This window comes from Amblyomma maculatum, chromosome 1 (assembly GCF_055883805.1).
Source record: "Amblyomma maculatum isolate TAMU_Amacu chromosome 1, ASM5588380v1, whole genome shotgun sequence".
NCBI lineage: Eukaryota > Metazoa > Arthropoda > Arachnida > Ixodida > Ixodidae > Amblyomma > Amblyomma maculatum.
The window spans coordinates 195,884,847-195,908,177 of record NC_139344.1 but is presented as its reverse complement, the minus strand read 5'-3'; the positions used below and the strand labels follow the sequence as shown (position 1 = coordinate 195,908,177).

Sequence of the window (23,331 nt, the reverse complement as noted above, 5' to 3'; positions counted from 1 at the left end):
CGTACAGCATGAACGGCTTTTCTGGTCCCATTCACAGACTCTCTAGCGATTCAGCTCGAACTTATGAGATGTTCTTGCCATTCAGCATGTCCAGCTGGATGAACTCTTTGTTCCTTTGAACGGTGTACGAATACATACTGCATGCAAATATGCAAAACCCCAATTGCCCTTGCCCCTGAAGGGCAATAAAAAGGCAAAGGGGTGGAAGTGGCCAAGAATGCGTATATGGCTTAAACTGGCTTGGTGGACCTGAGCCTACATTCAAATATATGAAAATTTCCAGAAGAAACTTTTTTTGGGACTGCCAGCAGGAAAATGCAGGGTGCTCACTCAGCAGTCCGCAAAAATATGAGATTCTAAGAAAAAGGGAAAGGGGCACTCACCCAAGAGGAGGCGTTTACGCGATATGTAAACATTATAAAGAAAATCATACGTAGGCATACAAATTTTTTTCTGCTACTAAAATCAGTATTCTTGCCTACAAATATCGACAAACGAGCACACAAAATTTGTGTTCACCAGTCGTTGCATTGCTGCATAAGGGAAACGTTACCAGTGGAAGGCTTCCTTGGTTTCTTACTGAAAACAGAAAAAGACTGATAACAAATCAAGATACACACCTCAGTTTCAACCTCTACAGCAATTTCTTCCTTCTCCTTCTTAATGGCTTCCTCCTCTTGTTGGATGATTTCAATCTTGGTGCGATTGTCCACCTTGCCTTCACGTTCGCCAATCTTGTACTTGGCCTCTGTAACCTACAAATTAAGCCACAGTAAGTAAGCCAGAGTAACAAATTAAGCCACAGCGTAGTATAAATCTTTCATTTCCCGCATTAGTTCCAAGTCACACATAATGAATATTTCTAACCAAATTATTAAGTTCCCTAAGCCCTATTACAAAGATTGTAGACTAAATTTCACAAATCAAATTTTATTATGTGATCAAAAATACAAAAAAAAAAAAAGAAATTAGTACAGTACGAGCTAGTTAATTCAAACTTCACAGAAATGAAAAAAGAACGAAAAAATTCAATTTATCTCGAGTTCAAATTACCAAATGGCCTCGAAAAAAAAAAAAACTGGAAAAAAAGTTGCATTACGGTAAACTTATCTAGCGAAAAGTTAGGCTTGCTAGCACGGTGTGATGCGGTAGCGGCAGCGCCCCCTTCCAGTGCATCGTGAAAGAGGCTTCACCGCAAGACCCACTGAACGGCCCTTGAAGAGCACACATTTTTGGAGCAGTGGAAGAACCACGCAAACTAAAGTGCGGAAAACAGCCAATAGTGCCAATTATTGTCCGAAACTCTGCACAACTGCAACCAGTTATATGGTTGATGCATGGCTAATAGCCCGCCGTTGCAGTAAAGCTCATAAAAGCAGAACCCAAACTAAGTACTCAGCCAATTACTGGAGATTAGGCCATCCGTGTTTCATCATGCTTACAGTTGCGTGCACGTCAGAGGTGGGTGGTAAACTCCATGACATGCCGTTCAGTAAAATTTCGGTTGGAGCTAATTGGTGCATTATTCCTAGGGTAAATTGAAGTGCAAATGAAAAACGGTCCACAAAGAAGAGGCCAACACAAGGACAGGCACTACTTTTTACCCGTACTGTCTTGTTCGGCAAGTGGCATGGATCATATGGCAGAGCAACAATGCGTTGATGACAGAAGAAGAAAACGGGGAAGACACACAAAAAGAGGGGCCCACTAAACTAGAATAATGCGCTTCAATTTACCTCAGGAATAATGCCGTTCAGGTTTGAGTGTAATTTTGATGATCGCTCACAGTGCCAATCATACCTAGATGTGGCCTAACCGGTGCGAGACTCGCAGTGTCTGTCCGACGCCATGTTCTTACATGGGCGTTGGCCGAGACCATGCCGACGGTAAGACTTATCCGCATTTCAAAATTAAAGCGGGTCAAGTTAATGAGCATTCAGCTGCAAGTCTTGGGGGTCAAACGGAACAGAGATCAGGCACTGCTACGGCTGCCTGCCAACACCCCTGCCCTTCAGTACTGCTGATCATGATTATGGTGCCAATTCGGCCTTACCCGTTATTCATAGTTCTACCTGTTTTTATTATCTCTTCCCCTTTTAGAGATGTGCAGACTCGTAACTATGCTGCCCAAGCACAGTGGCACATAGTTAAAATGATCCGTGGCGGAACCGAATCGCGTTCGAATCAGCCTGGTTTTCTATACAGGGACTTCAGTGAAGCTGGGCCGGACCAAGTAGTGCAGTTAAAATTATACAGGGGTTCAAATTCACTAGCTTTCCCCGTATTAATAAAAAAAGCCACGGCTTTTGAGCTGTGGCAGATCACGACCAGAGACAAACAGCAGGCCACTATATTAACCATACTATAATAACCAGCAGCCCTGCAAAGTATGAACGCATAAATGTATGATACCTGCTCTTGACACCTGCGGATACCTGCTGCTTGCCAGGTGCCCCAAGAGAAAGGGGTTGCAGCAGCAGCAATGCAATCTCAATGCACTCAGCCAAACGAACAGCAGCAACAGGCATCCAGAAACAATGGTGAGTGAAAACTGTCGAAGGTGACAACAAGACTAAAGAAATGGAACTGTAACAGTCATTAGGTTTTGTTACCTCATTATACATTTAACTATTACTTCACTAAGTTTCAATAAAAAATGCAAAAAAGTAATAAGCAAAAGATGTCTCAAAAGAACATTTACTATAAAAAGCAGCGTTCATTAAAGCGTCAAATTTGTAAACCCGCAGCTATAGAACAGACAAGGGTCGAGAAATGTGCTTTTGTTTTCAATATGATAGGTGGTCATGCCATGTTAAATTTTTGTTGCCTTTACTAACGCTTTCCAAACCAAGTGCGTACTACGCAGTGCATGCTTCTCAAGTAATGATAAAGTGGCTTTTGTAAATGTGAACGTTTAGATTTATAATGCAGACAAGCAATATGCAAGTAATGATAATTGTGTTTACTGTTTGAGCGGTTCCCCACCAGGAACCTTATAGGATGGTACCCAAGCAAGGAAAACTGCCAGAGCAATGAAACATATCCCATGGTGAATAAAAAGCACAATTACATGCAGCGGACTCGCTTTCACAGTTTTAAGGTGAGCAAAGTGCTGTATTAGACACATATTAATACAAACATATTTGCACTATCACATACTACACTGTTTCAGTTTTATAATTATTTAGAAATTAATGCCAAAGAAGTGAATAATTACACAATATTTAGAGCACGGTGTTAGTTTACCATTAGAAATTTAGTTCACTGGTCTAGCACAGTCAACCTAAGCTCTTCAGAATCCGACGGTTATAACATCTATACTTATTAAACTTTATTTGACAGTAATGTGTGGATACTATGGCTGAACCTTTTGATGATCAACCCTTCCCCAATGCCAAGAAAAAAAAAAGAGATTTGCAGCGAAGGACATGAACAAACATGGGCAAAAAAAAAAGCGAGGTTTATCCACTGCTTGCAAAGATACACAATTATCTTCCTACTCAAGACAGTTCATGCAGCTCCTGTAAAATAAAACTTAAAACTTAAATTGGTTTATAGGAAAGGAAAGGCGCAGTATTTGTCACATTTCTCGGTAGACACCTGAACTCAGCCGTAAGGGAAGAGAGGGAGGTGGGATTGAAAGAGGAAAAGAGAAGGAAGTGTCGTTGTAGAGGGCTCCAGAATAATTTTGACCACCTGGACTCCTGTGCAGCATCTCACATTTGAACATCTCCAGTTGCCATGTATTACAGCCCACCAAAGATGAGTTTTGTCTCCCCGATAAAATGCCCACCATGGACAGGGCAAAGGTGTTCAAAATCTCAGACAAAAAGCATTAAGTAGCCTAATCCCAAAGAGACATGAAACGACTACCGCCACCTTACTTCATATTAAAAAACCATGATAACTAAGAAGACAGTAAACCATTCATCATGCTTTTTATACTCAAGTGAATTTGTTGTGTCTTCTGCGTAAGAGAACTCTTAAGCAAACAGGTAAAATGCTGCTATCACAAGCATTAATGCACAGCTTAAAAGCAGAAAAAAAAAAAAAAAAAAAAAAAAAAAAAAAAAAAAAAGGTGAAGTACTACACAGCATCAATAAAAAGTGCTGTACCTTTCATGCATACCTCATTACTTAACTCTTGAGTATTCATATAATGCCACTAGGCAGAATGCTCCATAATGCTCACCGCTTCCTTGGGCAAAGTAGAGATAGTAGCCTTGAGCTGCTCCGTTGGAGGCAAAGTCTCGGAGAGCAACATGGCACGTGATAAGAGCAGGAGTGAGGGTGGGATGTTCTCATTCAGGCTGAGATCCAGCCACTGGGCAAGCTGATAGCGCAGTTTGGACTCTGGCAACCCCATGGCTCGCATACCTCTGGCACGACAGGCTGATTGCAGCTCCGCAACAGTCAAGGAGTCAATGCCTTCCTTTTGGATCATCTGCACAAACAACATGCGATAAAAATTTGAACCCGTCAAGATGCAGCTATTTCTACTGAACACTTCACAGTTTTCTGATCTGCAGGCATACAACGCAAAAAAAAAAGTACTAAGCAAGTCCAGCCCCCCCCCCCCCCCCCCCCCACTTCACCTTCACAAAAACAAAAAGCTGTACACATTCAAAGATGTTCTGGTACGAACTGTTCTGTGCCATTTACCCTGCCTACCTAGGTTTATCTTCTCGGCAAAGCTATGTTTACAAAAGTACATAAAAGCACTATTTTAGCCACTTTTGACAAGCATACTTAGAGACACTTGTGGGCAGCAAAATGCATCTGCCAAGCCATTTACCAAGCATAGAAAAGGTATTTCAAAAATAGAGCGGGGGCATTAAGCTCACCCTTAAAGGTATGACTGCGATATTTTTAGTGATTCCCACCTGTGGTTCCTTTTGCAGCTCCTTGTTCACACATACCCACCACCACCAGCACCATGCTGCTGGTCGCATCTCTAATCCATTAATTTGTGCCTCTATTATCCCACATGTACTATTCATGAGCATACAGTTGTAAGCTACCCACCTATGTGTGAAAGACCACCCGACATATGCCTCGAAAGCACCGTTCTAACCAAGCTGTACGAAGGTTAGAAAGGGCCCTAGAAGGTTAGATCCCCTTTTCACTCACCCATTTCAGAGAAGAAGCCCGAGTTGGCAGCTCCTGTCATTTCATATGATGCGATCAAACCGCACAACCTGCCGATCTATCAGTATGCGGCCATGTGACCTGCCAACTGCCGCCTGTCAGAGCAATGCCCACGATTTTCCACTTACAATGCCGACAATGCTGAACTTCCTGTTGACCAAGGCCTTTAACGCGACAGCGTTAATATATAGTATGTACCTCTGTATACTCTGTATACACATAAAGGATCAAGTGTCTCATTTTGCAGCTTCAGGCTCTCAGAGACCCTAGATTAAACACTTTCAGCCTTTAAATGTTTCAGGTTAGCCTCTAACAACAGCAGCTTCTACTAGATCATAAAAAGCCATCTTCATTATATACATAACATCAAATGTAGCACTGTCATGGTCTAGTCTAGTTACATGCCTACTCACCTGGTCATCAGCCTTCAGACTTCGCAACTTCATACGCAACTGAAACCGAAGGAAGTTGTTTGTGCCGATGGGCTGGAGCTCTAGAAGCCGGCACAGGGCAGTCAGCTGAGGTCGTGTCAGGCTGTCCAATGTAATTTCATCTTCAAACAGCTTCGAAAACTTCAGAATCTCTTCGTTCGTGGCATCTCCTCCAGACTCTCGTATCTGAAATAGTATCATTCTTTATTTAGAAAAGGATACCCCAAAATTTGGTAGCCAGCTTTTACATCACTGACATCACCACCCAGAGCCAAGTTGAGTTTACTACAGGAGGAATGCCTCGATCAATGGCCTCTTGCTTTGTGCCAGCTGCAGGAGCACCACCTAAACAAATCCTCTAAGCTTGTTATTGCATCCAACTAAACCAGTGTGTCGGATGTTTTATGTTCTTCGCATGCAGTCAACCATGTTTATGGTGAACCCAGATACAGTGAATTATTTTTTACACCTAACAGTCAGAACATGCACTTCAAATCCCATGCAAAAGTATAGCACTGTTGTTTGTGTATATTGAACTCCCATTCACAGGAACATTTAATATAAGGAACAGCGCTGCACTCCTTCTTTTAATGTTAGTCACACTATCACTTTTCACACGAGGAGATAGGTTGGCTGCATCTTTTCACACGAGGAGATAGGTTGGCTGCATGGCCTTGGGCCCCTGCTGGCTGGGCTGGAGTTGTAAAACCCCATGACAAGACGAATGCGAGTGCGTGAGGACAGCCGCCAATCTCACGCAACACTGCTCTCGCGCAGAAAAGGCAATTTTTGATGCACAGCCTGTCATGTGGTAAAGCCAACCTAAGTGACGAAAGCCTAGTGGCAACTCTCAACTGGTGCTCTCTGCTCACTTCGCTGACAAAGGTGTTGCAGAAACCACCTGTGCCTAATTTTAAATAATGATTTTTGTATTTATAGTGTACTGATAACGGAATTACCCATCTTGTCATAGTCAGCAGAAAGTTTCAAGAACAGTTCGGAGCGGTTTTGATGCGAGTAAGCTAGGCCGAGCAATGCATTGTGAGTAGTGTGTTGCCAGTACGGTAGTGGCCATGCTCCTACTAGAGGAGTCACTAGTGCCAGTTCAGTGCATCTTTGCTTCTAGTTTACCCTACATATACAGTAGAACCCTTTCATAGTAAAGTCACCGGAACAGGCAAGAATCTTCACTATGTCAGTTGCTGGTGATGACATGGTCCTGAAGATGCTGTCTGGTAATTAAATGGCTACTTACTGAACATGTCTTACTGAACCTTCTTTTCAGTAGTACAATTCATTTCCTTTTCAATTCGACCACTCCACGTGTAATGTTAACCAACCACATTCTCTACATGCCAGCACTGGTGCTTTCTGGGTTCTTTGCTGATCGGTAGCCTTAACGCTATGGCATTAAAAAGGATTGCAGCTGTGCTATACCCTGCCTTACTCTACCAGACCACTCAAGGAGCGATATGTGGAACTACTTTGCCCTTTAAATGGTCTAAACACTGACCTTACCTCATAGTTTATAGACTAAGCACTCCAGTACCCAAGGAATGAGGATTTATAACTTTAATTAGGCATTCAAAATCACATGAAACAAACTGAAGTGCAGTCTTGCGACGAAACACTGTCATTATCAGTGTAGTCCACCGCATGCCCAAATCTCGGGAAAACATAATTAATTTCTTTAAAAACAAAGTGTTTTTTCTTTCAGGACTGCTTGTCATGTTTTTATTAAATTTAGCACTCTCTTCAATGCGCCCAGCAATAAAAAGCAACGCACTGTTTACACTGGTTTTGAATTTTCTAAATAATGCGGTAACTACCATTCACTAAAACTTCCGTTGACGAGGCAAACATGCCTGTGCTACGACAGCCTTGAGTGAAGAAACTGTAATGCTCCTCGTAAATAAATATGATTAGATTTGATTTAGTTTATGGGAATTATTGTCCCAAAGCAACCGAGGCTATGAGGGACACCATAGTGGAGGGCTCCAAACGATTTCGACCACCTGTGGTTCTTCAACGTGCACTGACATTGCACAGTATAAGGGTGCCTTGCTTTTTGCCTCCATTGAAACGCAGCCACTGTGGCCAGGTTCGAACCCAGGAGTTCCGACTCAGTAGTCAAGCACCTCAACCCCTGAGCCACTGCGGGGAGGCTATCTCAACATGTTTAACAAAAAGAAAATAAACTAATCCCTGCCTGATGGCTGAGATTTATACTAGTTATCAGTACATCGCCTCTGTTGACCTGCGATCCGCCTTTTGCGGGAGGATGCAGCGCCATCAAGCGGGAGCAGCAAGAAACACATTGAACGGCAGTGTAGCAGACAAAACGAAAGTGCACCATGCGAAATGGCCATGCCAACGCAGGTAGACGGCGAAGGCTCCCCCCTTTTATGCCTTCGAGGCGGAAAGCAGAGACAGTGATTACAGTATCATATTCCCGCAGTATGGGGGAATGTTTCAGCATTTTCACAATCCACTCATTACGCATGCATATACGGTCTTCGTGTTGTAAGACCGTGTAGCGTGGGCCATGGCGCGGGCTGTGTTTGACGTGACATATTGAGACTCTCTCAGCGTGCAGATTCACGACAGACTTAAATTTACTGTAAAAAAAAAAAAAAAAAAATCGAAAGGAAAGCGCAGTGGCAGAAAGAGAGAGAGAGCTCAAAGGGCAAACCAGCCAGGGGTTTGTTGATGCTGCAGAGCTAGGTGGAATTGTCTCCTATGACTTACGAGCGGCGCATATGCGCGGGGCATCTTGAGTTAACTCACCGAGCACAATGCGGTCACCGCGGCACCGACATGGTGCAATAGGCGTCGCTTCCTCTTCGCGTCATCGACAAACGTACAACTATAGGATTCAATCTACGAAGCCCCCTGAACAGGGCATTGTCCTGGCCGGAATGCACAACAGAAGCCTGCAGGAAACACGCGGCATTTTTCTGGCAATGGATGAGTCAAAGCTGTAGCCGTTTTTCTGCCCCTAGAACGGATGTGGTCGCAGTGGTAAAAAGGTTCTCGGTGCAAAGAGAAGGGCTATTCTGTTGTGAAAGAATCCACAACCTTTCTCCCTCCGCAGCAATTTCTGCGGAATCAACAATCTGGTGACACATGCGCATCTCCGACATATCGGATGCGCATGTCGGTCAGAAACCAACTCTGTTCTATACATCCAGAGCACTCCACTCCGCAAGTGAACGAGCATGAACCCTCCAGGAGACTCATTTGTGCCGGGCGGTTTCCTTGCCATTGCAGACGGTTGGACGAAGACTACGACTTTCAAGCTCCCTAACGACGTGCTGCTGACTGCGTACACCGAAGGAACAAAATCCAAATGCTTTGACGAGAACGAAGGCAAGCCTTTAAGGTAAAGAAAAAAAAAAACACTGTGCATCGTGCAAGATTGTCAAGTGCGTCATACGCTCCGAACGGCAAAAACACAGATACTACAGGTATGTATACACCTAAAGAAAATATGTACGATGAAAAGTACCTTCTGGAGTTTGCACCAAGCCGGTAATGCATAAGTGATAGCCGCAATGAGGATTTGTTCGGTGCGTGTTTGCTTTATGTGCGAAAGGGCCAGGTAGCGCAGATATCGCAGGCGGCTATGTGCGCTAGATCGTAATATTTAGCATATTTTATCGTGACCGCCACCTGACTAACAAGAAAAAAAAATACGGCGTTTGCTGTGATGCACCGCCGTTCGTGAGCCTCATAACCAGCTCAACCACTCGGCTCGCGAATGGCGGTGCATCACAGCAAACGCCATATCTTTTTTCCTTGTTAGTCAGGCGGCAGTCACGATAAAACACGCTAAATATTACGATCTAGCGCACATAGCCGCCTGTGATAGTTGTGCTACCCAGCCCCTTCGCACATAAAGAAAACAAAGGACAAAATATATCGCGATCAAGCCCTGTCGCCTATAAACCAAACAAACACGCACCGAACAAATTCTCATTGCAGCTATCACTGGTGGGTTACAGGCTTGGTGCAAACTCCAGTAGGTACTTTTTATTATGCACATTTTCTTTAGATGCATGCATACCTGTAACGGAGTGTTTTTCGCACAGTCGAGAGTATGCAGTCGGTTGCTAAGGTCGCCCATTCACATCTTGATGCTTGGTAGCCCTAATTCAAACTGCACGTCGTTGTTGGTCGCGGATCATCAAAGAGAACCTGAAAAACCACGTCTTGCATCCCGGCAAGCCTCGAGAATGGCAATTGTACACGGCAGATGTGGTTGGCATCATTTTACCAAGCCTGTGACGGTCACCGTGCCGCCAGCCCCCGTGCACCGGCGGTGACGTGAAACGCCGTCGACGCCGTTCAATGTGTTTCCATCAGTCGCCGCTAGGACTTCACGCATGCGCGAAAAACTAGCGCAAAAGGCGGATTACCATCATGTTTGCTGATCATGGTTTCCAGCATTAGACTACGTAAAAACGGTTACATACACTGATCGAAAAATTATCGGTAATATTTTATACAGCGTCACACTCATTGTGGAATCAACTACTTTAGGCTGCCAGCTTTCCATTGCACCAAAAAAAGAACAAAAAAAAATTGGACACTTAAAATTCAGTGTGCGGAACCTTTGCACATAAAGCAAACATTATCTCAAACATGGTGTTAAGCAGTTATGATCACCAAGTACTATCCTTTCTATGCTTTGGAGAAAACCAAGCCAATCTTGTAAATGTTCACTGTCATTGCTACTGAACACAATTTTCATCAGATGCACAGCTGACTGACTGAAGTAGTAAACAGATGGATTTCTTAAAGTACGGTTATGGCACATTCCATTTGCCACATATGAAACACATGAACGAAACACATTAACTTGTTGGTATTGAAAATCGGAGCACATAATATCAAGATATCGCCTTTTTCTTTGTGGAAAGGGTCACCACAGTAATATGCACAATAAACCACCCATGGAAATGAGCACACAGAAAGGTTACACATAGGATAGTGTCATAGTGGCATAAATGACCAGCATTACGGTTGAAGGTGGGTGCATACATCCCCTTCTCACATGTATCTGAGTCTACCATGATCACATTTGGCAGTGCTCACTGCAGGGAAGGTACCGTCTTTGCCAAAAGTAACTAGGTTGTATGTTTTGCTTCTTGCTTGTATTCTAAAGCCAACATGGATTCCCAGAGGGTCACAACTTGTCGAGAAGTGAGGACAGGAGCTCGTCTTTACTTTGCACAAATTTACAGCTTCAGAAGTGGTACAAATTCTCTGCTACCCGACTGAGAAGTGGAACACGCAGCCTGGTTACTCATATGCAAAAAAATTCTCACGGCAAGCATAGGAAAGCAAATCAAGACTTATACAAGTCAGCGCTAACCAAAAGTTTTGGTCTGTCAAGTTTAGCTCATTAGTAATATATACTTGCAATTCAAATCTGTCCAATTTCAAAGAGAACATTGTTTAAATCGAAAGATACAAAGCACATCTGATTTATGAAAAATCCATTTCTACAGCTCTGGCCAAACATAAATGCACAACAGGCCTTGAATAAACAAAATGTTGGTGCTTTAGCCGTTCACACCACAGCAAGCATGTGGCACATGCAGCTAGCTATCGATATAGCACATGGCCAGCTTTGTCTAATGTGACATGAACTTTAATTTATAAAATTCATACCAAGATTGGAGGCCCTGGTGAGCTCCCCCAAAAAGCTAACTGACATGTCTAGCATACATTGTCGGAGGACCGCTGTAAAATGGTATTCTATATGCACCCTGCCCCGACACACATAAGAAATGTATTTTCCTCCAACTACTTATGTTTGTCACAGCACAACAATGCGATATTCTATAAAGCAAAGAAAAAAAAAAGAATCAAAATTATTACAAACCTTTTCACAGAACTTAGCGAATTCCTTTGCATTGTGGGAATGAGCTTCGCCTCGTTTCTTAACAGCCATTTCATCCAAAGTGCTCTGGAGAAACTTGGCCATCTCAAGCTTCACTTTAAGTTCCTTTTTCACTTTTGCATCCTGCAGAAACAAGGAGGATATAAGCACCCAGTTTTCATTTATCATGCACTGGAAGGTTCTGCCAAATACCTAATAATATGCATGTGGTCGACACACGCACACAACATACACCCTACTGTGCTGTCCTCGAGCAAATAATACGATCACTACCAAGAACTCAGAAAATATAAATGAAGCCTGACTGAGCAATCCTCACCTTTGCTGATGATGTTTGAAACGTAGATGGCAACATGCTGGGAAATAGTTTCAGGGCCACCGGAAGCAGGAACTCCATGAATGGTACAATAACGAACACGGAAAATGGAACAAGTCGAAATAAATCTGAAACTGTGCGGACGAGCTGCAAGGCAACAGAAGGCACATCCATTAGAGATATCGTAAATTGTGGGGTTTAATGCCCTAAAACGACACACGGACTATGAGGGGTGCCATAGTGGAGGACTCTGAATTAATTTTTTTGACCGCTAGAGTTGTTTAATGAGCACTGACATCGCACAGCATGCATGCTCTGATTGCTGCCTCATTAACAGCTGTTGAATGAATGTTACCGGTAAGAAAACTGAGCACAACTGCACCAAAGTATTAGCAAAATCAAATATAAATCCAAGTACTCAAAAAATATACTGTGAGATGGACGGGAATAGTCACAGTAAAATAACAGGAGAGTGAAGGCTGAATGACGTACGTGACATTCTGGTGTGGCTGTTGAGACCATTTATATGGCACCCCAAGGCAGACCTTTGCGGAAATGCAGTTTTATCGGAAGTGTTAACAGTGAGGTAAGTAATGCACCGACTGGCATGAGTTGATAATTCTTACTGCAATAAACTATTGCAACTCACGTAGTGACCGCTGAAAATTTTCCAAGAGGCTTCGAATAAAAGGTATGTTGCTTCAGGAGCACTAAAACTGCTTTTTGTTTCTAAGTTACTTTACTTAGATGTTTAAGTATGATTGCTTATGCACTGTTGAAAACACTCATGCAGTATTTTCTCTTACGAATCAATACCTGCCGATTAGGTAATTTCACTTCAATTAAATCCAGAACACTTTTCCTACTGTATATATTCTGCTGTAGGCTGGCTTCGTCATGATGAATGGCAGTATTAAAGCACTTATGCTGCCACTAATTGAGGCCTTGTGTATTCTTTTTTTTTTTTAATTTTTTGGCAACGAAATTCTCTGAGCCGATCTTTGGTCACAGTGGGCACATAGGACAGCAGAGCATACGTAAATGTACAGTCACACACATCGCACCATCAAAATGATGCCCGCTGAAGAAAGTGTCGTTAACATCCAAGTGGTGACAGATCTCTGTCCACTTCCCAGGGTGGATCAACTAGTCATGCTGCTCCCTTTACCTGCTTTCACGGTACTGAGGGAAAGGGCAGGTTTGTGCCAGCAGTTCCTAACTATATAGGTGGTGTTACTATGTCAGCGCTGCAGAGCACAAAACTTTTTGAGCTAATTGCAAAAATAAGGCTGGGTCCACCAAGAGAGTTCGTTCATTTGAGACTTGCTATTCCAAAACTCATTTAAGTGAAACATTTTTGCATAAAATGCATAAAAAATCTGCTGGAGATTTTTTAAAAGTTTGTTATTCTGAAATATCCATTTAACCAACATTCATACAAATGAGAGTTTACTGTAAGTACAAGTACTGCAATACATTAATGTAGGAGTGTCTACTGATTTCAAGTACTAGTAAAAATAACTGGTACACTAAGTAGGCATCTCAGCTTCCGAACAGGCATGCTCATTACCACACCCAATATCTTGTTTAGGCTGCAACAAAATGGTTGACCGTAGTTTGAATGTCTGATCTTAACCAAACAAAGTTGCTGGCACAATGCCGAACTGTTTCGAAGTAGTAGTTCGAAGCAGTAGTTTAAGACTACACAGACAAAAAAAGAAAATATTTCAAAGTATAAGCATGCTCCAGGAAAAATGCATAGCATACCTGCTTGTGCTCTCGCCGGGTTAGCTCTTCTCCATTGAGTACCCGGTAAACCAATCGGCTTGAGACCCGAATGTCAATGAACAGAAGCCTGAAGCCATGGTAGTAATGCACCAACTCGTCCCAGATCCTCTTGATGAGCGGCCGCTTTGGTGGCACAATTGCAGGTGCGGCAGGTGCGTCTGGCTTGACAGCTGCTGCTAACGGTTCAGCTTCCTTGAGTGCCTTAACTGTGCCTTCGACTTTGGAAGAGTCCTTCTCAAACAGCCGCTGTGATGGCAAAGACAGTGGCCGGCACAACACCAGCGACAACACGCTGTGCGAAGGCACAGTTCGTTCTAGCGGTGTCTGTTGACAATGCAAGAGTGGTGTGCAACCACGCCGTGAGGACGACACATGCCTGTAAGGGGGCCAGGAGCGGTGGAAACCTGCGGCAACGCACCTTTCTGACCGCAGCATGGACAGCTGCCAAAGGTGCAGGCTGCACGAGATGGGCCTCCGGTGCATGGCTAAGCGACCCTATGAAACTGGGCCAGCAAGAGTGTTTTACCCTAACGCTGCAGGGCTACCATGCACACCAGGTACTGCACCAAAACCTGCGAGAGGCTGAAATCCAAAGCAGTTGCACTTTAAGCACATTGCTAAATTTGTCTAGAAATATCCGTGCAATGGGGAAAAAAAAAAAAAAAAGAAAGTGTCTATCTGGCCATGAAGAGCCAAACAGGGAGAAGAGATAATTCACAGAATAGTGCACAGTTAAAATATGGAGTAAGGCTCTACCATAGCAATGGAGCATACCAATGGAGCATGGGTCAATGGCAACCCATAACACCGGGTGACCGAAAAGAACTGTAATTTTCATTTGATTATTTTTTTTTTTGCATTTTTGAGCAGCAACACTAATTCTTTCAGGCTCCAGCGTGTCTTTCTGAATTACAACTACCAACTGTACTACCATTAGTGTATTATTTTTCAGAAAACAATGGCCTTTGAAGAAGTGCGGTGCTGTATTGTTACTCACCACAAACAGGGATTGCTTGTTCCAAAAATTACAAAGATGATAAAATTGCAGCAAGTGCACTGCATCGTCAAATGATTTCGGGAGACAGGAGGCATCAAAAACCGGCAGCGAAGAGGCTTTGAACAGCAAGAACACGGGCGCTCAAATTTGCCGTCAACAAGAAAATCAAGAGAAATCCTCTCAGAGGGATGCGAAAACTCGCCAACGAGCACGGAGTTAGCAACTCCACCATGCAGCTACTGGTAAAAGAGGATCTTAGACTCCAGGTGAGCAAACGAGCAAAACAACAGCTTCTCATGGAAAAGATGAAGGCCAGGTTTCCAGGCTGAAGTACCACAGGACGAAACAGCTGTGCCATAGTGAAGTCTTGAATTAAGTTCATTGTATGAGCTGACTTTTTGCAGTTACCAGCCTGGAATTTGCAAAATTATTGAGAATTGCTGCCATTCTGTGAAAATGGAAAAAACTCAATTTTCCAAGAGCATCATGGTTTAGGGCGGAACTTCAAGCCTTGGGAAGCTCAAGCTCATTTCTGTTATAGAAGAGGCCAAAATCAACTCCGAGACCAACTGTGAGCTGAACCTGGAGGTTGCCGTCATATCTTGGGCTCAGGACAGTGCAAGAAACATTGAATGGCGACTGCAGCAAGATTGGGAACCTGCCCACGGAATGATGGAAACCCTCGAGTGGTGTGAGGCGAACGTTCCTGGCTTCTGAAGGAAAGATGTTTGGCCGTCTAATTTCCCCATTTCAATCCGACGGACTTTGCTTTTTTAGGGGATCACAGAGCCAAAGGTGCGCTCTTCAAAGTTTAAATCAACAGTGTTGTTTACATCAAAACTCAGAATAAACTGCCAATGACAAAAGCAAGCGGGCAAGCATCCCTTGAAACAAGCTCTGGGAAAGGCTTGAAACAAATTAACTCCTGAATACATTGCGCCAATATTGAAGAGCTTCTGAAAGAGTTTGGTAGCCTGCATAAAAGCAGGTGGACATTCTGAAAAGAAATGTGAACTGCTTTACAGACTTCATTGCACTTTTGAACACAAAACGCACGGCTCTGAAAAGTTAATGTTGCTTTTTCATGTCACAGTACTTTTCAGTCATCCTGTATTGCACACTATTTCAATGCTTCCAATCACCTTTCCATCTCATTATGCTATCAGTTATGTAGTCCAAGAAACCAACTTTCAATTTCCAAGTCATTTGCAATTCTGCTGTAAAGCTGTGTTCGAGAGTGAAGAGTATGATGCATAACTTTCCTTGATGAGCATGCAAAACCACCTAATATCTGTACCACCTTGCCAACCACGTAGGTTTATAGATTTTTTGGCTGTCACAAAAATTTTTCCAAATGCTAGTAGTAGCAGTGAACCTTAGAATTAAATGAAAAAGTCTGGTTTTAGTTTTTACAATAAATGCCAAAAGAAAGTGACCCCAAAAATCAAATACTGTCCACCGAGGAGCACTATTTTCTGCCTGCTGCTGCTGTCTACTTTTTTGGACACCTGCAGTTTAACAGGGATGTCTGTAGCGCTATGGCCACTATATGCTACCATTCTAAAATTATGTGGCCCAGATTTTGTACCCCAATTTTCCCATATACAGCCCTCCTACTGAAAACAAAAAGCTTGATGGTTCTATTCACTTTTGAACTATAAACAGGATAAAACACAATTCGATCAAATATTCTTAGTGTCTGCTTTCTACTAGCTCTAACGCAAATGCTGGCGATTATTAGGTCAGAGCAACCTCTGGTACTTTTTATACAATCTCCATACAGTAACAGCAGTACAAATTGACAAGGTATGTGAAGGGCTTTATTATTATTTTTTTTTTAATTGAGCCAAATCCCAAATCAAACTAAGTTCAATTTTACTGCTATGGCAAGCCCAACACCCTTCCCTTTGAAAATACCGTTATAGCAAAACATGCCCTGCAATACTTAGGAAACCTAGCAAATTTTGTCAAATCAAAAATTAGCCAGATCTACCTGATGTACACATCAAAATGAGCCAAATTCATGCATGAGAGCCTTTTTCGGTCAGCAGAGCCTTATAACTTCTTTGTTTCGAGCGCAACTTCATTTATACCTTCATCAGCTCTATTTCACGATCACCTGCATAAGATATATGGACAGGTGGGTGGATGGTCTGAGCCAAGAAGGTGATAACAAAGCGATCATTAGTCTCATCACAAAGGAAACAAGAATACACCTCTGCTACACTGACCTCTATAGCTTTTGGCTTCCTAATTTCATTATTACTGAAGATATGGTGGATGCAGACAGTGAACAACCAGGCAACCAGTTGGCCTGCCATTTTGTGTATACTGTCTGCGTCTACCATTTTGATATGAATTAACAATTAATGATACAAATTTGCAGTCTCATACCCTCTAGCTAGTTTTTCTCTGCTGCCAATGTGAGAACAGAAGAAAAAAAAAGCTGTATATGTGTGCTTCTGAGAGAAACCTGCAATTCACATTTTACTAGTTGGATTTTCTTGATGGAGCACCACAGTGGCCCTCATTGCACACATTGTATGTTCTAATCACTTTTCTGCTTAATTCATATAAGAATCATTTTTAAGCATTACTTTCATAAATGGGGCTTGAACTATTGCTGTAGAAATAAAGTTCATGGAATGAAACCGGTTCATATTTAGTTTCACATTGAAAAAAGCCAAATCCAAAGTTTACATCTTAACATAGTTATTTGCATATTTCTCTACCTATCTGTGTGTTGTCTGTTTTAATGCAACATTCCTTCAAGCAAATAATTTTTCAGTACAGGGTGACTTGGAATAGCTCTAATTTACATGCAAAGCATATCATTTAACATCTTGAATAGCGCTGAGGTATCCGCGGATAACAAATTCGTGCTTTTCTCAGTTTGTGTTTAGGTGGATTTGGCACATTTTGGTAAAAAAGAAACCATTCATATGTTCATGGAAAAAATGTTATTGTGGTACTGTCTCGCAGCCCAGCCATCTAGCGTTATAGGCAGTAGATCAAGCATGTAAGTGCCCTCATAACATTGGACATTTCAGTTGACTATCTTACGTTAGGCACAGAAATAAACCTTTTATGTACATTCATATCCTGTTAACTTTTGCTGCTGCTAGTACATGCTAGAGCACTGCACAAGCCTGATTTTCCTGCCCAGGCCCGACCCGGGCCCAGTGTCTGGAGCCCAAACTCAGCCTAGGCCCATAGCTCCAAGCTCGGGCCTGGCCTGGGCACATGTTAACATGATCCAGGCCCGGACCAGGCCTACGCTTCCACAACCAGGCCTGCCCCAGGCCTGGCAAAGTCAGTCTGTGCAGACGCCTTAAAAATGTACAGTTAAAATGTAATCAAGAACACTTAATGCTTTTATGTTCCATTATAAATAATGTAGTCCTGATTGACAAGAAACAGTATATGAGAGTCTACATCCCAAACAGCACGTAAAGGAAAAATGTTTTCAAAAGACTGCATGAAGTCATCCTTTTTTGTCGAAGCACAGAGAGAGTGGAATGAACTGACCAATAATATTGTATGCGCAAAGAGTCATGAGAATTTTTCCTCTCTCTTATTTGAAGTGCTGAATTAGTACTTGCAGATATGTTGTTCATTATCTTTTTTCCTTTGATCATTACTGTATTTCATGGTTTGTTTTGTTGACTACTGTGTGTGCACTTTTGATGAAACTAATCCACTCCTATCTAAGGACCCTATCTTTGAACAGACTGTTGCCTACCCAGATAGATTGAAGGTCCTTTTTCAGCAGCTCTTATGAGGATTCAAATGTACAGCTGCTAGCAGTAACACAAAATTGAGATGATACAAACAGCCTTCTGCTAGATCTGATGGAGTGTGTTCACTGAGAGCTGAAAAATCCCAAGCTAGCCGCGTTGTGTACTTTAGTAAGCACATGCTCATGCAAATGAGTCATGCGTCATCTGTTACAGTGCTCCATAAGACATGAAGCACTGGGTTTTGTGCCTTTTCTTTTTAACTTTTTCGCTTCGGTTGATAGGTGCTACCAGGCAAGCGCGAACTCCTAAGTGGTGCTGATTAAACTGTCTACAAATGAGCTTTCTCTCATTTGGCGTGAACAAAGGTACTAGTAAGGGTTTATTCATAAACCACTGGAAAGATTTTAGTGCAGGGATTCCTTTATATCAAAAGAAACCGTACACAGCTAGCCCTGGCCCGGCCTCAGCCCGCCACTTCAAGCCTTGGCCTGGCCCGCAAAGTCAACCAAGAGCCCGGTCCAGACATCCCGAGCTCGGGCTTTTGGGCCGGCCCGAGCACGTGCAGTGGCTTTGTACATGCAGTTAATGTATAAAGACCAAATGCAATGGAATTGCTTAAGAAAAGGAAACACCAGGAAGTTGGTGTGTGGGAGGAAAGGAGGGCAAGTTTCTACTATAGCTGTACCAACCAGAATGATGATGCAAATATTTTACAAGCAACTACGTCGTTCCTATAGTCGCTACGATAAGCTCTAACAGGATTTCAGCAAAACATAGTTTTCAGTTTCTATATACTAAATTGTTTATGACACATTACAGAATAATGGAAAATAGCTCACATAAACTTCGAAAGCTTTACAAGCGCTGCGACAGGCGACAAAGAAGAAAAGAAGAGAAGGAAGGACAAGCACTTGTCCTTCCTTCTTCTCTTTGTACCCTTTTGCAGCGCTGGTAAAGCTTTCGAAGACGTATCAACTCACTCAAATGTCTGTTTAGCTCAGCGTTATGCATTTAACCTTGATGACATAATTACAGCAAAACACATTACTGAATGGTGATTTGGTTTGTAAAATTCTTCGGTTTTGTGTAATGCGATATTACACGATTCTCATTGTTACTTCCACTAGGTTTGGTAACAATGCATGTGGATCCCCTCAAGAACTTCGAAAGATTACATTATATGCAGAAACCCATTCCAATTCACGAAGTTATATGTACGTTAGCTTACAAGAGTACAATGTAATGTTTTTTTTTTTATTTCCCGTCGGCCCTTTTCAAATATTAATGTCACTAACAAACAATTCTTTCCTTTCACTGCTTATTTTCACCTAGAATGTCCGTTATTACTACTGGAAGCACAATTACAAGCTCTTTTCAATGAGCTCAAAAGTCGCAGTAGAAGGAACAAATTAACAAAAATTTTTAATTCATGTCACAGGTCATTGGACATGTGCGAGTGCTGTTATTTGCAATATCTCCTTGAAACATGTTTAAGCAATCACTTATCTGCCCTGTGTACACCTGATCACAAGATAAAATCAGCAGAATGTATTTATAATAGCAATGCATATGATCAACACAATTTCTGAAATGTGTGTGATCCCGTTTCGGTTTGGTTGATGGGGTTCAACATTCCAAAGCGACTTAGGCTATAAGGGACGTCGCAGTAGAGGGCTCTGGATAATTTCAATCATACCGGGTTCTCCGACGTGCCCTGACATTGCATGATATACAGGTGTCTTGCATTTTACCTTCATCAATATGTGGACTGGTTCGAACTCCAGTCACCTGGGTCAGTAGTCTAGCCCCCTAACCACTCAGCTACCACAGGGGGTGATCCAGTTTTAAGTCAGTGATTGGTTTATGTGGCCGACTTCTAAAGACTACACAAAAGATGCAGGTTATAACATATCATATAAGGTGAATTTTTAATATAAAATGCAGTCTGCTGCTGTTTCATCATTCTTTACATCTTCAACAACTATTTCTTTTCTATTATCCAATCTCAGTAGGCTAACAAATATTCAACCCTTTGTTACTCCTGACATAAAAAGCCAGGCATAGCCACAAAACGTATTAAATAAGCTAACACATGTCTAAATCTAAATTTTTTACTGAACTGATAAAAAGCTGCTACTATTATTATTACAATATATTTTGGCACACTTAGGGCAATTATCTTTTAAAGTCTAAAACAAATCAAATATAGCATTTCTTTTAACAGAATTTGAAAATAATGGCAAGTGTTACCCAGATACATTTGGATGTCTTTTCAGCATGAAGTGTACACACTAGCTGAATATTTGGCATGAAAATGAAAACAATGTCACAACATTCAGCTTTAGAACTTTTCTTGGTGTAAAATAATAAGGTGCAATATTTAAGAACAGTTTCTAACGGCTATATTTGCAATTTGCAATGGGCTTAGCAGTTTAAAGAACCACTTTCAAGCCATTTGCAAATCACAGCTGCAACAGGAACCAACTTCTTGAATTTTCTTTTTAAAGCGAAATTTTATTTTGAATATAAAATCTTGGATCCATTTTTAAAGCATGCAAGCACAAACATACACAATATTTACACTTTTTCTCACTGCAATTAAAAAGGACCATCAGACAACAGCAATCATGCTCCCTACTACCCCTGATTGCAGTGTACTTTGTTTCAAAAACATAAGCCATACCGATGAAGAATTGGCACATGAAAGACTAGACGCAGTGTTCCAAAACAGTAAATACATCCTCCAAAAAATATATATACAGCCTATGGAGGCTGTATACATCAGACACACAGTGATTTAAGCATCATATGTAGTGCCATACATACTTTCTGAAAAGTTACTTTACACAAACTGGCCAATTTAATCTGAGTATTCAAGATACGTGGTCAGTTGAGTAAGCAGCAGTAATTGATATTAAAATTTTAGTCCTACCGCAGTGCAATAAAATGTAAGCTTTTTAGGACCAATTTTCATGAGCACAGGTTTCCTCCCTTTTCGTTCTTCATAAACAGGCAAACATCATTAATGACAGCTTATACGGTCCTTGCCACTTTACTTCACACGAGATAAATATAATCATCCAAGAGAAATTCAGTTTATTCAACCTAAAACAATCAGCAGTGGGCAACTCTACCGGTTCAGCGTAATGCACGCAATTAATGGCGGTAAAAACCCGTTACAGTGCCGCTTATAGACATCACGGTCACGAACAGGTGCAAAAGCTTGAAATTTTGACCTGGATCTGTTATCTGAAGGAATCCGGTGAAGAAAAAGCAAAAACGTTACGCAAATAAGTGAAGTAACGAAGTGGAACGGAAGTAAGCATTTAAAACTATCGGTTTAATACGAAAGAAACAAAACTGCTTAATGTTGTCAAAAAATGGCTTCCGTTCAATCTGTACAAAACCGAATGCGCTACAAACTGCTCAATATCCTAAGGTAAAAAAAAAGCAGGGCTTTTTTATCATTCAGCTGACCTCAAACCCCGAATTAGTTCTTAACAACTACCAAAGCTCTTGCAAGGTCATTCATCAGTGGATACTTTCCAGTGATTGCATAAGTAAGATCACACGACATATAATGCTCAACAGCGAATATTATTCGACATTACTTCTGATTCCTTGCCATCCTTAGTAAACGATCACTGCGCTGGTGCCTCGCAATAACTGAAACGCAACCAAGAAGTTTCCTTAGAGATAACCCATTCATTCGCACACGAGGCCGACACGGAAAACAACATCCCAATGCGTGCGGCTGCCACACTCATGTAAAGACGGCAATTCCCCAGGAAAAGAATGCACATCCGTTCTGCATCTAGAAGGTGCCAAAGGCGAAAGCAAAGTCAGCATGGGAACCCAGAAGTCATCTGTACCTTTCTTTTACGACGACGGTGAACAGTCTAGGCCTGGTCGCCGGCTGATTTGATTTACGTTCCTGCAGCTAAATTACACGCCCCAATACAACATAGACACCTGCGGAATTTCCAGCGAGAAATTAACGCAGTGTCCATTCTAAGTTTTGCGCACTAACATGAATGCTAACCACACGCGTGAGGTGAAAATCCACTACACGCCATCACATCAGCCATCTGCTGTAGGTAGTGCTGAACTCCGGACTATCCCCCGCAGTCTCGCATTTAATAAAATATCTTAGGCATTACGCAAAATACCTAAAACCTAATACAATTCAACTTTAACTTACATAAAAATAAACGTTTTATTAAAATTAATTGTTGCATGTAAGTCGCATCAGTCCAGATAGGAAATGATGAGAGGGTGGTACCGCCATGGAGGGAGGAGCCAGGAGGAGCCACCACAGCCGTGGCGGTCTTTTAAATGGTTGTCTGGGGAGGCTATGTCTGGGGCCACCGTTACTAACTCTTGGGCATGGAGGTTCTAGGGAAACCATAGAGGCAGAAAAACAGAAAAAAAAAAAATACTGATTTGGTTTACAGGGTTTAAAATCCCAAGGCAACTGAGTCTACGAGGGATGCTGCAGTGGAGGGTTCCGGATAATTTCGATCACGTAGAGTTCGTTAACGTGCATTGACACCTGCACAATTGCTTTCACCTCCATTGAAACGAGGGTTCCGGGAAAAATCATCCCCGGAAAAAAAGTCCCCTTTTTAAAATTAGGAAAAAAATGTTCCCGAACGGGTGAGACATCAAGCTTCGCCTCGCCTTATGCCTGGATTATCATGTGATGAATATGATTTTACTATCACCGGCTTTTACTGATTTTAGTTTACATTTCATATGGTTTCAGCTTGAACCTAGTTTGTATTTTGTTTCACCGTTCCTTTTTTGTTTTAATTTCTTGTGCTAGAATTAAGGCGCAGATTGCGTTTTCCCGTGGCATGTTGCAATACAGCGCTTTCATCCGCCAGATTTAAAGTGGCTAAACGTTCGAACATCATTTGTGCGGGGCGTTCATAACAAAAATATTGATGGTAGCAGAAAATTTTTGGCAGAGGGAAAGTGCCTTTCTGGATCTTTCTGTGCTT

At 42.1% G+C, this 23,331-nt stretch overlaps 1 protein-coding gene across 1 annotated transcript in view; it reads right to left on the bottom strand.

Moving 5' to 3' along the window:
* Positions 1-22,438, bottom strand: part of Letm1 (Leucine zipper and EF-hand containing transmembrane protein 1) — a 49,266-nt gene extending 26,828 nt beyond the window's left edge. The window contains exons 1-7 of the mRNA XM_084589964.1: positions 22,201-22,438; positions 13,571-14,173; positions 11,807-11,950; positions 11,470-11,610; positions 5,562-5,765; positions 4,193-4,444; positions 621-755 (exon numbers count right to left, since the gene is read on the bottom strand). Of these exons, the coding sequence (XP_084446090.1) occupies positions 621-755; positions 4,193-4,444; positions 5,562-5,765; positions 11,470-11,610; positions 11,807-11,950; positions 13,571-14,074 (1,380 nt within the window). The 5' untranslated portion in view covers positions 14,075-14,173; positions 22,201-22,438. The remainder of the gene's footprint in view (positions 1-620; positions 756-4,192; positions 4,445-5,561; positions 5,766-11,469; positions 11,611-11,806; positions 11,951-13,570; positions 14,174-22,200) is intronic.
* Positions 22,439-23,331: the final 893 nt, after the last annotated feature.